This window comes from Cryptosporidium ryanae (assembly GCF_009792415.1).
Source record: "Cryptosporidium ryanae isolate 45019 chromosome Unknown contig_13, whole genome shotgun sequence".
NCBI lineage: Eukaryota > Apicomplexa > Conoidasida > Eucoccidiorida > Cryptosporidiidae > Cryptosporidium > Cryptosporidium ryanae.
The window spans coordinates 107,627-122,697 of record NW_027125556.1 but is presented as its reverse complement, the minus strand read 5'-3'; the positions used below and the strand labels follow the sequence as shown (position 1 = coordinate 122,697).

At 27.6% G+C, this 15,071-nt stretch overlaps 5 protein-coding genes across 5 annotated transcripts; 2 read left to right on the top strand and 3 right to left on the bottom strand.

The window, feature by feature from the left end:
• Positions 1-250: 250 nt before the first annotated feature.
• FG386_000407 (TSP1 domain-containing protein TSP5 precursor) lies at positions 251-1,306 on the bottom strand (the record flags this gene model as incomplete). The annotated part of the gene is made up of 1 exon (XM_067339757.1): positions 251-1,306. One exon carries the CDS (start codon positions 1,304-1,306, stop codon positions 251-253), a length of 1,056 nt encoding a protein of 351 aa, XP_067196453.1.
• A 172-nt stretch (positions 1,307-1,478) lies between these two features.
• On the bottom strand, positions 1,479-2,045 carry FG386_000406 (ring finger; the record flags this gene model as incomplete). Its single annotated transcript, XM_067339756.1, has 1 exon — positions 1,479-2,045. The coding sequence occupies one exon, from the start codon at positions 2,043-2,045 to the stop codon at positions 1,479-1,481; it is 567 nt and encodes a 188-aa protein (XP_067196452.1).
• Positions 2,046-2,402: 357 nt separating this feature from the next.
• Positions 2,403-6,959, top strand: FG386_000405 (uncharacterized protein; the record flags this gene model as incomplete). Its single annotated transcript, XM_067339755.1, has 1 exon — positions 2,403-6,959. One exon carries the CDS (start codon positions 2,403-2,405, stop codon positions 6,957-6,959), a length of 4,557 nt encoding a protein of 1,518 aa, XP_067196451.1.
• A 187-nt stretch (positions 6,960-7,146) lies between these two features.
• FG386_000404 (SCT1/Gpt2p-like glycerol-3-phosphate acyltransferase signal peptide plus 3 transmembrane domain) lies at positions 7,147-8,907 on the top strand (the record flags this gene model as incomplete). Its single annotated transcript, XM_067339754.1, has 1 exon — positions 7,147-8,907. The coding sequence occupies one exon, from the start codon at positions 7,147-7,149 to the stop codon at positions 8,905-8,907; it is 1,761 nt and encodes a 586-aa protein (XP_067196450.1).
• A 12-nt stretch (positions 8,908-8,919) lies between these two features.
• Positions 8,920-14,961, bottom strand: FG386_000403 (uncharacterized protein; the record flags this gene model as incomplete). Its single annotated transcript, XM_067339753.1, has 1 exon — positions 8,920-14,961. One exon carries the CDS (start codon positions 14,959-14,961, stop codon positions 8,920-8,922), a length of 6,042 nt encoding a protein of 2,013 aa, XP_067196449.1.
• Positions 14,962-15,071: the final 110 nt, after the last annotated feature.

Genomic DNA, 15,071 nt, shown 5'->3' with positions numbered 1-15,071 from the left:
ACAAATGTGGGGATTTATACCCCGCCTCATTGTTGTGTGAAGACCAACACAACCAATTACTATTTAAACTACTTGAAATTTTTAGCGTTTTTTGGTTGATTCAAATGACAAATAAAACAAAAATATAATTGATATTCCTAAGTTTGTAATGATTAAATACCCTGCCACTTAAAATTGTAATTAGCGGAAAATATGAACATACACCGGAAATTTTAACCTGAATAAACTAATTCCGTATATTATAGTTTAGCTAAAAATTATTGTTTTCAATATTTGTATTATTCTCACAAAGAGAGGATTCTTGGAGATCAGGGCATCCTAAACCCATTTTGTTATCTCTTGTAATTATAGATCGATATCTTTTCCTGTAATACTGTCCGTCATTTTTGTCCAATGAGCAAAATGACCAGTTAGACCACATAGATGTAACACAATCAATTGAACATGTATTATCAGATAGATTTGTCTCAGTATTACCCGTTATCCAACCCTCCTTTTTAAATGAACATCCAATATAATTCAATACTACTATACACACGTGAATTCCTTCATCAAAGCTGACACTATTCAATCTAGGGAAGCTATTTCTCTCCTCAATGGATTGATCCCACGGCCCGTGAGACCAAGAAACACACTCGTCGTTATTCTTGCATTCTTCCTTACATTTCTCTTTATCTATATTAGGAATTGCAATAGAGCCACCACCTGACATTTTAAATGCGCTACATCCCCATCCAAGCGTAATAATTCCTGTATCCGGACAATTTGATGGACATCTTGAATTGTCTAATTTGCATGATTTCAACTCGCTTTTATTTGGACATATTTCTCCGGGGAAAATTGGTGAGAAAATGACATGGCGAGTACGTTCAGAATAACCACCACAAGGTCTAGAATAGGTACAGAAAGACCAATCAGACCACTCACCAACAACACATGTTGTTGAGCAGTACCCCACCATTGAAGTAGGCATTGATCCAGATATAAATGAATCGTCCCTTGTAAGACATCTGGAAGATTTTGTTTTTAAAGTGCAAGATAAATCTGTTACTCTCCAAGACCAATACTTACACTTTCTATACCTTGAATGATCATGATGTTTTATACATTCATTTGCACATCTAATCCACGATTCGGTTCTTATTGACTTTACTTTATTTAACCCAAGGCAAAGCAAACCATGTGAAACAGAACCATAATTCGGACAGCTTATTTTCTGGCTTTTTTGAAACGTTTTACAAACCGCTATCTGAATACAATGAAATATAAATATGGTATGAATTAATAAAAAATGAATATTGATCATTTTTTTTAATTCAATTTTAACACCTGAGAACTGGAATTGTTCTGTTAACTAGAAGGCGGTAATTACTAGGTCAATATTTGAAATTTACCATTTAAAAAATGGTAGTACCTTTTAGTGATTATAATTGTTGTATTTATGAAAGTATAACTAAAAGCCTAAGTTTATATAATAACTATATATTTAGTTCCTCATTATTTTGAATTGAAATTGTGTGGTTTTTGTACGTTAAAAATTGTTTATTATTTAATATTGAATCAAGACTTGTGTTGCATAGCGGGCAGCTTGATTTTATTTTAACCCATTCATCTATACAATTATGGTGATAGATGTGTGAACATGGAAGCGAGCGAATCAAATCTTCATCTTTTATATTGTTTAGACAAATTACACAGGAATAACAATACTTTGATTTTTGAGTACCGTTTGATGAAGTTGACCCAAACACAGAGGTTGAGTAAAATCTGTTTATATTTTTCTCCACTTTTTTAGTAATTGAAGAGTATTTCACGACAGGCGAAATTTCAGACAATTGCTGTATATTTATTGAATTTATATGTTCACGGCGATTTCCAACCCCAACAATAGAATAATTATTTCTTTCAATACCAGTCTCATTATCTCTCACAAAACACGGGAGTCTTCTGCAAAAAATAAGCGTGAAATTGCAAATTATTATTACAGTCAGAAGGAACATAGAAAATACGATAAGTAGTGCTGTGGAACATGAGTTTACCAACATCTTATTCTTCAATTCTATTTTCACTCAGGAATAAAAAAACAAAAGGTTGTCAATACTACGGGGTTAGGGACAGATGATATATGCATTTTCAGGTTTGGAAGACAGTTTCAAGTTAAATCCACAATTTTATTATCTCACCTATAAATGTAATGCGTGAAAAATGTATTAAAACATTTATTTGAATAAATTTGTGATTACAAACAATGATTAATTTCCAGTCAAAACAAGTTGCCGCCCTAAAGGAAAGCCATTATTTGTGCGTATGTAAAACTACGAAAACAAATAGTTTATTTTACCGAAAATATATTCATTATTAATTAATTATTATACAAATGACTCAATTATAATGCAGAAAACATGGGTGCAGATAACTCTCGTAAGAGGAAAAAAAATGTGGAAAACATTGAAAAAGCAAATGGAAAAACAATTATTTCAAGAAGCAAAAGAATAAAAAAAGGAAATTGTGTAAATAGAAATGAGGCAATTAAATACAATAAGTTTCTATTAAAAATGTTTGATTCTGACGTCGAAATAGGAATTAGCGAGTGGAACAAACTTTTAAAAGAATCTATCATTGTCACTGATTTTAATACAAGTATCCCACACTTGCGAATGTTTGAGAAAATGATAAGTAAATTATCAAAAAAATACTTTGGTTCTGAACTAGAAAATTTTTTTACCGATTTAATTAATGAATTGGAATTTATAGATGTGTCAGTAATAACATTAATATTTGAGTGGTGTTTTATATTATACTGGCAAAGAAAGTGTTTACTGAAAAACCAGATTAGAGGGAATTTGAGTTATGAAATAATAAAGAATATTGTTACTGGAGTAATAAATGGCAGTGCAAGAAATTGTCTTATATTTTTGATTTGTTGTGATATTGGTATTTCTAAAAAATTCTTTCTTCCAAATTCTCATTTAATTGGTTGGATCGAAAATACAAATTATTTCGGTGATGTAAATCTTTTACAAGAAAATATTTGGAAGTTTTCATCAGATATTTTAGAAAACTTCAGGATTGAAAGTCAAAAATGCAATAAAAAATTTAAATTATCCTTAATTGATAACATTTGTTTGTGCGATGTAGATAGTTTTTTACAGAACAATGAAATCAATATTAAGTTATTTGAGAAAATTCACTCTTATTTTGATAATGTTAAGCTTTTGTCACTATTTATTAGTTCATTACATTACTATTCGTCATATAAGTCAAAGATATTTCCTTATTTTATTGAAATATTGCTCAATTCACAAACAATAGGAGATAATGATTCATTTGGAGTAAATTTAAAAAGTAATAAAAAAAATTGTCAGTGTATATCAAAAACAAATTCACCTTCTCCGGTATTAGACCCATATGAACTGATTGTTTACACAATGATTTCTCTTATTCTTTCTTACTATGGAATAGAATATGACGTATCAAATGAGTTCAATATTTTATATGAGGAGTCATATAACATACTCCATTATTTAACTAAAAGTGATCAAGCTAATGGTTCATCATTTTTCATCAAAAGATCCCAAAACCACATTGAAATTATTAATGAATTACTAGCTAGGTTCGGAGAACATCCAGTATTTAAACAGACTATTAACTTTGAGTTTTTTCAGTTAAATGGTGTAGATTCATTTGTTTTGTTAGTATTTAATTCAATATTGAAAATTTTTAAGTCAAAGGACATAAGTAATGTAAGAGATTCAAAATCCAACAAGTACATATTGCTTGGAGAGATACTGGTAACCTTGTTATTTTTGACAATATTACATCCGAATACAACTGACTTCACAATTATTTATTTATTAAAAAAACTATATCAAGATTTATATTCTTTTGGATTTTTGTTAATAGGAAGCTGTATTTCATTGTTATTTAAAAAGGATATTTTTTCAGATGGAATATCAAAAAGGGTTCAATTAAATATTCTAAATTTCAGGGGAATACATGTCGTTAATTCACATATTTTCCCTTATATTCAATTTTTTAATTGTATATACCATCTTATTTCCGGAGGCAGTATGAACTACAAACTAGTAAATACAATTTTTCAACTTTTTGAAGGAAATTTCCTTCAATATTTTAATGAAAATACAAAAAGTGAGAATATTGACAAAGTTGAATTGAGTTTATCAATTAATATTTCATTAACATTGAATTCAGTATATCTAAAACTATTGGAGTTTTTCAGTTTGAATCCTTCATTATGTAAACTTTTCTTTGAAATAAAGTTTAAAAATCAACTAAAGAGTACACAAAAAACTGGCTTAAAGGAGATCAAAGATGTTTATAATACATTAAACTATAACAACAAACCTTCTTTGTTAGATATCTTTGACAAGTTATCTTCCAAGGAAAATGAAACTGGCGTTGATAATATTCTTGTTTCGGATGATTTAAAGTACGAACAATCCCAATTTGAAATTTCAAAACAGTTGAATTCAATTTCAATGTGTTATTCAACAATGATTCATATACTTGGAATAATTTATATACCAATAATTAAACGTGCAAATATGTCTATATATAAATTCAATTATAATATTACCCCACCTGGTTTTCTTTTAAACAATTATCGTATTAATGATGGTTATATTGGATTAGAAAATGTTATTAGTTTAATCCAAAAAGAATCATTTGAAATACCTAAGCAATTCTGCATTGAATTTTTGGAGGAAATAGTATACTATTGTAAACTAACTAATCAACAAAATCCATTTGAAATTGACCGTTTTATTGTGTCCAATGCATTAGAAGTTACAAATTCAACCTGCAAAAATATTTCAAGTTTCATACATACATGTAAAAATGACAAACTAATTCGTGAAAATTGTTTTTCTTGTTGTATAGATTCATATTTGGAATATTTGGGGATAATCAACTCTATGAAAACAATAAAGGAAAAGCGTTTTGATTATTGCTTCTCAAAATCTTGGGTAAATCACGGAACAATAATATCTTTGATTACTTTAATTGGTGGTAGAATGGATGTTTATGGAATGAATAAATTACTTGAATCAGAAATAAATACTTCTGTTGATTTTTCGGACGAACCATTAAAGTTTTATATTAATAGTTTGCCTATTGGACTTTTATCTGAATTGATAAGAATTCTATTTTCTGAGATAAAAGATGATACTAATATCAGAAAAGAATCAGCTGATATACAAAGAATTCTTTTTAGAAGTTTATTAATTTACTTGTTGTATTTAGTTATCAAAAATAAAATGTTTGAAGAATTTATATTAAAATTAGACTTGGAAAATTTAATAATTAGATTGTGCAACTTGTTTACTTTTAGAGTAGAATCTTTATCAACAAATATAAATAACAATGGGTATTTTATTAATGAGAACAGCAATTTCTCAACTCCAAGTAACAAAAAATTACCTACAGATAGAGACGTTGAATATGAACATATCTTGGGTGACTACTACTCTCCAAAGTCAACAAATTCAAAAAATTCTTATTTTTCAACTCCGAAAGTTAAGAGAATTACACCTGTTGTTATATCTGTAAGTAACAAATCTAATAAGTCACTCACTGACTTAGATATGTCCACTTATAATTTCAATTCTAATTCATATATCGCTTTAAAGGAACAAAATCATTCAGATTCTTCTATTTTTCACCTCAAAATAATATTGAATACTATTATTATTATTCATGAGTTAAAATTAATAAGAAATACAAACTATTTTATCGTTTCAGACGACGGTATTCACTCTACAATAGAAGAGTTTACCCTTGATATTTTAGAAAAAACTCTATTCTTTTTATTACCTTCAAATACTTTTTCCAAAGGTTCAATATTTAATACCGCAAGGATACTTGAAAATAATACTCAGAATAACTATCTAGATACAATTTGTGAATGTTCTGAAAACAGCGAAGCTGAAGAAATAGAAAACTCAAATGAAAACGAAAAAATAAATTCCAAATCACATTTTTCAGTGAGCAGCATAAACAAGAAAGCTTTTATTCCATTCTCATTAAATGAAGACGATTTTTCAAAGGATTGGTATATAGAAACAGTAATATCTTTAATTAGATATCTTTTTAATAATACAAATTCAATAAGGGACATTTCAAGCTTGATAACTGATATCGCATCCAAAACAGTAATGTGGAATCGTAAATACAACAAAAAAGTAATATTAAAAGTTTTTAATGAAATTCTAAAGTTTACGTTTGATTATTTTTATGATGATTTGACCGAAATCTCATTATGTTTGCTAAGGAATAATAGTGCTCAGTTACTATCTTCTGTTAAATTTGTATTCGTTGCATTGTTAGATCAAAACTCAAAACTGATAAATAATACTTTAAATGAACTACCTTCAATACATGCACTGAATGAACTAGAAGAACTCCATGATACTATTTTTTTATTCCATAGTATTACTGAAATATTTGATCTTTGTTTTGAAATTCTTATTCATAAAGAAAGCATCTTTTCCGACAAAGACAACATATGGATAAAAAATGCGATTAGTTTTATGGAAAGAGGAATTGAAGCATTGAATACAGAATTGTTGAAAATGGAAAGAATTATTGTTCCTCCAAAAGTGGATGCCGTTGATAACCAATTCACGGAAAACTACTCCGAAAATGATAATGTCTATAGACATGAATCAGAAGAAATTTGGAATGAATATATAAATAATTGTAGTTTGATGTTGGGAGAATGTGAGTACACAATAGAGTTGATTTCAATGAGTTGGGTATCTCCAAACAAAGATCTGCCGACAAATGAAAAAAATAAAGGTTCTAAAGAAATTGACGACGATCTCAGTAGTTTTATAACATTTGAAGAGTGTGATGAGGGTATACTACAAGGAAATGACTCTTACACAGACATTAAATTAACATCGCATTGGAATACATTTATAAAGTCGTTGTTTTTATAATTGAAAATTTTCATTTAGAGATTTCTCTCACTAATTACAGGGAACGCGCTTTCTATTCAAGTGGGGTTCATGCTATGGAATTTCGATGTTCAGAAATATCATTTTATTTTTGCAGATACTCTATCTTTCCCCTGTTTTTATTTTGAGGGCTTTTTATCTCTCAAGGTGGAAGAAATACAAATCTGTAATGTATTTTTTAGTTAAACTTTTAGCACAAATAATTACAAGAACTTTTTTTAAAAATGTTACTGTTCTTGGAAAAGAAAGAATCCCGTTATACGGACCTGTTCTTTTTGTAGGAAATCATATGAATCAATTTGTTGATGCTGCTATGTTAATATCAATATTTCCTCGCCATATACGTTTTTTAATGGCAGAAGTTTCATTCAAACTCCCAATTATCGGAACATTGGCACAATCTGCAGGTTGTATTTCAGTTCAGAGACCGCAAGACTTGAGGTATGCTGGGATTGGTGGACTTATTTGGAATAATGGAACAGATACGAGAATCAGAGGCATAAAAACAAGATTTAAGATAGACCTGAAGTTTCAAGATACAATTATTATTGAGGATTTGAAGATAAGCAGAAAAATTGTGGATGTAATATCAGACAATGAGTTAATCATAGATAAACAAATTGATGTCGAATACTCTGCTAATTTTACGGAAGGCTATCCTTTTTTTATTTTGCCAAAAATTGATCAGAGTTCTGTATATGAAGAAGTCAACGACGCAATGAGGAATGGAAATGCTATTGGAATCTTTCCAGAGGGTGGATCTCATGACAGGACTACTCTACTTCCTCTAAAACCGGGTGTTGCTTTAATGGCATTGACTTCCATGTTGGAAGGAGCGGAAGATTTATTAATTGTTCCTGTTGGATTGAATTACTACGAGCCACACAAATCATTTTCAAGTGCAGTTGTTGAAGTGGGACAACCGATACCAGTTACACTCGAGCTGGCACAAAAGTACGAAGAAAATCCCAATGAAGCGGTAAAGGAGCTTTTATCAATGATTGAAAAAGGTATGAATTCCGTTTTGTTATCTGCTAGAGATTATACTACATTAAATTGCATAAGACTGTGTGTTCAACTGTACCCACCAGATAGAACCCCTCTTTCACAGGACAACTATTATCTCTTACATCAATTATTCTCTCAATTTTTTTGGGCATTACATGATGATCCAGAGTTGGAACACCTTAGAAAAGAATTGTGCGAATATGAGGATACTATAAATCATTATGGTGTTCCAGATAAAGAGGTTTGGCAATTGAAACAACCATTGTCCTCAGCAATTAAATTAATTATAACAAAGTTTTTTTTATTGATACTTGTGAGTATTCTTGGTGGCTCATTCTTCCCACTTTGGGCACCTATTCGTTATATTCCAGCAATGATGGCTGAAAGGCATAGAAAAAAAGCACTTGCGAATTCAAAGGTCAAGATAAGGGCAACAGATGTATTGGCTTCATTTAGAATACTTGTTATTATTGGTTTATTGCCATCGTTAAACCTTCTTTATGGAATACTATTCTCGTCTACATTTATGCACGGAAAAAGTTTTAATATGAAGGTAACAACGACAATAGGAATTTTTATGATATTGCCTCCAATTTTTTACTTATCTAGAGTCTCCTTTGAAATGATAATGCCATTGACTAAGAATATCCGAACTTTATTTTATGTTGTTGTTTCTAATGTTAATTATCTGAGGGGTACAGAGAGGACGTTGATTCACATGAGAACCAAGCTTCAACAAAAAATCAGAGCTTTAGTTTATACAAAAGGACCACAGGTTTCTCAAAACTTTGTCAGTAGTTTTGCGACAGTTGTTCCTGATGCCGTTATACATGCAGATAATAAAAGAATTAATAACTCTCTTGGAGAATATGTTCCAGTAGCAACAAGGGCAAAATATGATCCAAGGGAAGAAATCTTGTAATTATTAAGGATTTTATTGCTTTTCTAATTCCTTTATAATTTTTAATAACTCATTTTTATATTGATTGTATTTTGTTCTTGTATCTCTTTCAACTCTTATCAATAAAATATACAATATTTGTATAATTTGTTTTTTTTGAAATTCCTGAGACTTCGACTCTGAGGAATCTACAATGCACATAGAACTTCGAAATAATCTTGAAGACAAGTTTCTCCAGTCACTTTTATTTTCAGTAACCACTCTTTTTAAAAGAATCTCTGGATAATTACATAAATTCCAAGAAAGGAACTCATTACCATAATAATGGTTTGTATCAATAGAAACTTGCGGAAATTCTTTGATTGAATAATAATTATTTGATAAGAAAACTATTCCGTCATCGTTGAGAAAGTTTTTTTCCCAATTTTCAACAATTGGGTCATTTGCCTTATCCAAAAAGAAAAAATTACGGATGTCATCCCAATTATCCACATTAATTTCCGATCCTACGGAAAAGTATTTTAGTTTGTCAGCTGACAAATTACTTATTAGTACTTGCTCAAAATTTTCAAGCAAAAGGAAAGATAACAGTATAGTAATTGTCAATATCTGCTTTTTTGATGCTTTAATTGAATTTTTCAAATCTAAATATAAAAAATTAAGTATTTGATTTTCATATGAGACACTCTGTTTAATGCATAATTTGTAAATGTTTACGAGTAAAATTATTTCTTGAATATTTGGTTCTATACTCATATTTAAATAATAATCATGTAAAACATCAACTGAGATTTTGTACTCCAATATTAACTTACTAAAAATCAACGGATTAATATTGGAAGTAAAGTGTTTGAGTTCATTTGAGTTGATTTGATATAAACAGTTATATAATAATGTAACTAACAATTTTAGAGAGTTACATATTACATTATTGCTTATTACAACATTGTTAAAGGTTATTTCATTTAATAATTTTATTATTACATTATTCAATTTGATAATTGATGAATATCTTCTTTTCTCAATATTAATTTTGAATATTTCAATAAAACTTGTTAACCCCGAGACAATAAACAATTCAAAATTTCTCAATTTAAGTAATTTATTAAAAAAATTAGTAATAAAATTTATTAGTAAGTGAATATCTGAATCGAATGTTAAAACTACAGTACCAATTAATCTTGTAAATGAAAGCATTATTATTTTATTCTCCTGGGAATTTTTAATTAAGTAATCAATTATACAATTGCCAAAATAAATTAAAATCGATGAAAAACTATTGTTTGAATGTAAATATAGTGAAATAAAATTTGTTAACTTCAAAACAAGCCAATCAAGTAATCTGTCGTTATTTAGTTTAAATTCTTTTGATTTTATCAATGGAATGATTATTTTAAATAACAAGGATTCAAGTTTGTCTGATATATTAAAGTTGGTAAAATGACTACATATATTACAGGAACCAAGTGAATTTAAAATAATTCCAATAAAAATCAATTCTCTAATGAGGGTTTTATCATAAGGCTCGTTTTCAAAGTAATTATTGGAAATAATAGAAATAATATTTTTAATAGAAATGTCCAATTTATAGATAACTGCAAAAAGCAGTGAATTTTTATTCAACATTTTTATCTCGAAATAATTATCTCTGTTGTGAATGTTGTTTTTATTTTCAAGTGAATTCGATAAATTATTTATTTGAGAGAATAAAAATAGCGTGGATATGCTAATTTTTATTGGGTCATTGATGCATTTAATCATCAGGAGATCTATATTTGAATATTTGTCATTTAATATTTTATTATTTTCTTTCTTTAAAGAGGTAATCTGATTTTTGTAAATAAATCCGCATAATTCGTTTAATGTATCAATGTTCACAAATAGGTTTTTATTTAAAAATAAACTCCATGGTACCCAATAGAAACCCTTAATTAATAAAGTTGCTGAAATAATGTAATATTGTATCTCGTTATTGTAGTTGTTTTCAAAGAATTTTGTTGAAATATAATATTTGATAGTGTTCATTATTATTAAAGAATGCTCATTAAGTCTATTTATTTGATCACTTCTCAAATTATGTTTTGAATCGTTTAAATTGTTAACATTATAATAAATATAAGAGAAACAAAATAATTTTATTAATATACCCATGTTTTTATCATTATCTTCGCACTCAAAATATTCATTTTTCATCAAAAAGTTCTCATCCACAAACAAGAAAAGTTTATCAATATTTATTACATTGAAATAAAACAATTTAACCAGGCACACAGTCTGGAAAACCAAATTTACAACATTTAATTCGGTTTTGCTTTCCTGTAGAGTTTGATAATATAAAATTCGGTTTAAAATTTCATCATTCTCGGAGAAATTGTCAAAAATAATATCAATAAATGAAAATATTCCAAAACAATAATTATGTATTAAGTTTTCATCTGAAAGTAAGAATATTTCAGCTGAAGTGTTATCATATTTTGAATATATTTTAATAGGTTCTTGTGCTTGCAAAATAAAATACTTTTTTAATGTTATTTCGTAGTTTTCTTTTGAATTTTGGTAAGTGTATCTCAATAATGTGCAAATAAACTCAATTGTGGAAATTTCTTTATTTACATAATATGTCTGATCGCAAAATACAATATATGACCCAGTTTTATTTTCATTTTCATTATTTTGAACAATAAATTGGTCAATTAAAGTAGTTTTCTTTGAAAAATATCTTTTAATAAAAACTTCACAATTGAAAAATGAACAAAATAGTTTGTTTGGCAATATTTCAATATTAAACATATTCAATATGTATTCCTCGTATTTGTCATTCAGCAAGTCATGTCTTAAAATAACGAGTCCTGAAAGCATAATAATTAGAATTGATTGATTTTCAATAAATAATTCATCAGAAAATTGCCTTTCGTTTTCTCTTATTTCAAAAACTTTTTCAACAATATCTAAGTGGTTTTTGATCATTTCATCCATGTCTTTAAAAGATGGTAAATAAGATAAAAAGAAATAAAATAATAGTAATATTTCGTTATCAATATTTAAAATCGTTTTCCTGTTTTTAGATCTCGGAATTAACTCTAATGCAATGAAATCTAATTGATTAATATATTCTTTAAATATATTAACAAACTGAAACATAATTTGCAATTGGAAAATTGTTGAAACCAATAACTTAATGTTCTTTATTATTTTAAATATATCATTTAAAAATCTTAATCTAAACAAATCAATTTCTATTTTATCAGAATTCCTTATAACGTCTATTCTTAGTTGTTTAACATCATAAAGTAAAAAATTTAATATTTCTTGAATGCAATAATTGTGTGAAACTTTCTTATATAATAACAATAGTTTGCTTTTTATAATACCACGAGATTCATCAATATTTGAGTTGTTAACAAGTCCTACAGTACTTCTATTATCATAATTAAATTGGATTTTAATATTAATATTGAATAAAGAGGAGTTATAATTAATACTGCTATATTTTTTTGAATTGTATATTTCATGTTCTAACTCAAAATTCAATATTGATTTTATTGGTCCAGATATATTTTCTGTAATAAAGTTTAGATTGTTAATCTCAAGGTCAATGTTTCTCATTGATATGAAGGAGTCAAGTAATTCAACTAAATGAAATAAATTATTTATTTCTAAATTGAAACAATTATTAATGCACCAAACAATAAAATAATGAAAATTTTCATCAAATTTATTGTTTTGGTAAAAATACTCTTGAAATAAATTAGATATTATGTTTAAAGAGTATATTGAAATTAAATCATAATTGTCCCTTATTATTTGTACTATTAGTATTAAAATGTAAAAAACGTTATTTGGAACTTTTTTGTAAAAATTTTTTTCAGATGGCCAATTTTCACACAAATATGCGTTAAAAAGTCTTATAAAACTAGATAATACTTCAATTGGAAAATGTTTGTAAGTTAAACCAAAACTTTGATAATTAATTGCCTCAAGTGGTGTGATATCATTATATGATATTTCGGTTATCAACACATTAGAATGTAATCCAAATAAAATTCTGATAGTTTTATCGTAATCAAAAACTCCAAATTTACACAATTCTATTAAACAATGAAGAGAGGCTGAAACCACATATTTATTAGTGGATTTTAATCCTTGTTGTAATTTTTGAATAAAAATCTCGTTTATAATATCTGGCTTAAACCTTAAAATGCAAAATAGTATCCTGAAACCTTTCATATTATTAATAAGTTGGTCTGTTCTAAACTCTGACAATTCAGAATCTATTTGATTGACTAAATCATCTTCTAATTTTGAAAACGATAATTCGCCCTTGACAAAAAGCAAGTATTCATTCCTCAAGATTTGTTCGCTATAATTATTATTTTTCCTGACTCTATTGTAAACTATTGGAAGGATATTTTTGTTATTTCCAAATGAGACAAGAGAGTCACAAATTGAAATTGAGAAGTTATTATGATTTTTATCGTGCTCAAACTTTCTAAGCAAAAAGTCATAGGCAGGAAAAATAAAATCAAATAGTTTAATTTGGTGATTGTATTCATTTGTTATTATTTTTTTTAATAAATTATTCAACTCATTAGAATTTCCAAGATAATACTTTAAAATAGTACATCCAACTGCGTAATAGTACACCTCATCGTTAATATTCATATCAAAAGAGCGAGATTCTATGTTTTTTTGTTGTTGTATAAAACGAAATGCAATGTAAAGACTATTGTAAATACAAGACTTTAAATATATCAATATATCTTCTCCAACTAAATTAAAAAAACTGTGCCTTTTCAGTAAATTATTTATTTCATTATTAATTTCATATTCCGAAACTGTAAATAAATCATGAACATTAATCCTTATATCAGATAAATCTTCGAGCTTATTGATACCAAATAATTCAAATAAAATACATTTCGACTTATTGCAAAGATAGTTATCCTTAACTAAATCACCTTTTATGTGATAAATTAAAGATGAAATGAAAGGTAATGTGTTGACCTCTTCAACCTCGCTAGTAATAATCGTAATTATCTCTGAAATTATACTAAATTCATCAATATCAATAGTTTTTAACAATAAAATTGACATTGTAATAACAATTAAATTTATAATATTAAATATTTGTTCGCTTTTAAGTTCAGCAATACCACCACTCTTAAGAATAAATTTTAATGTATTAAGAAGCTCAACTGAATCAGATATATTACTTGTGAGTTCTGATCCTTCAAAAATTTTAACTAGTGTCAACAAGACAAATAAGAGTAACAACGTACTGAACTTTTTCTTCATTTTCAGTTGCGATATCATTGGAATTAGTGTAATTAAGAGGGAACACTGGAAATTAGTATTTATTAACAACAATAATATTAAATATTGTGCCTTATCACTCAAATCACTATTGTCTGAGGCTATTTCTATGTCATATTTTAACAAATTAATGTGTATACTAGTAAATATTTCAATTCTTGTGTGGTTATCAACTACTGGAAATAATTTAATTAATATTTCAACTAACAGATTGTATTCATTCAACTTGAAACATTTTTCAATATAAATATTTATACAATGTGTGCTAGAGTAAAGAAAATTAACCATTTCTAATAGTAATTGTTGATCATTCCTACAACTTGAGACAATCGCACCAAAAAGTGGTCTAAATACAATACCTGGAATTACGCTTTTTTTAATGTCACTCTTGGAGCCTTGAATTGTGCATCCTAGCAATCTCCTAAAAATGTCAATTTCACTGTAACATTGTGATTCTAGTAAAGTATTCATTGATTGAAGGCGAGTATGATCAGATAAATTCGATATTTCAGGTACTTCAGAGATAAATTTATTTAAGTCTTTAACTCTTTTATTCACAGATGAATATATTATAATGTTCATCAAAATTTCAATCAGAATGTTTTTAAGATCTCCTAAAGCCTCGCACTCTTTAATTTCTTTAAGAATCACTCCAACATTTATTATCGCCGTTTGTCTGAGAATTTCCTCATCATCAGACAGTTTAAGCAATATATCTATTATCCTTTTTTTCGCTGTTTTCAGTTTATTTTTGCAGTCCATGAGATTTTGTTCGGGGGTCAAAAAAAAAGGGCCATTCCGTATAATTGCGCGGAATTCATGTCTTTTAAGAAGCAGATTTCGCAGGATGGAAAAAAGGGCGTGCATACGAG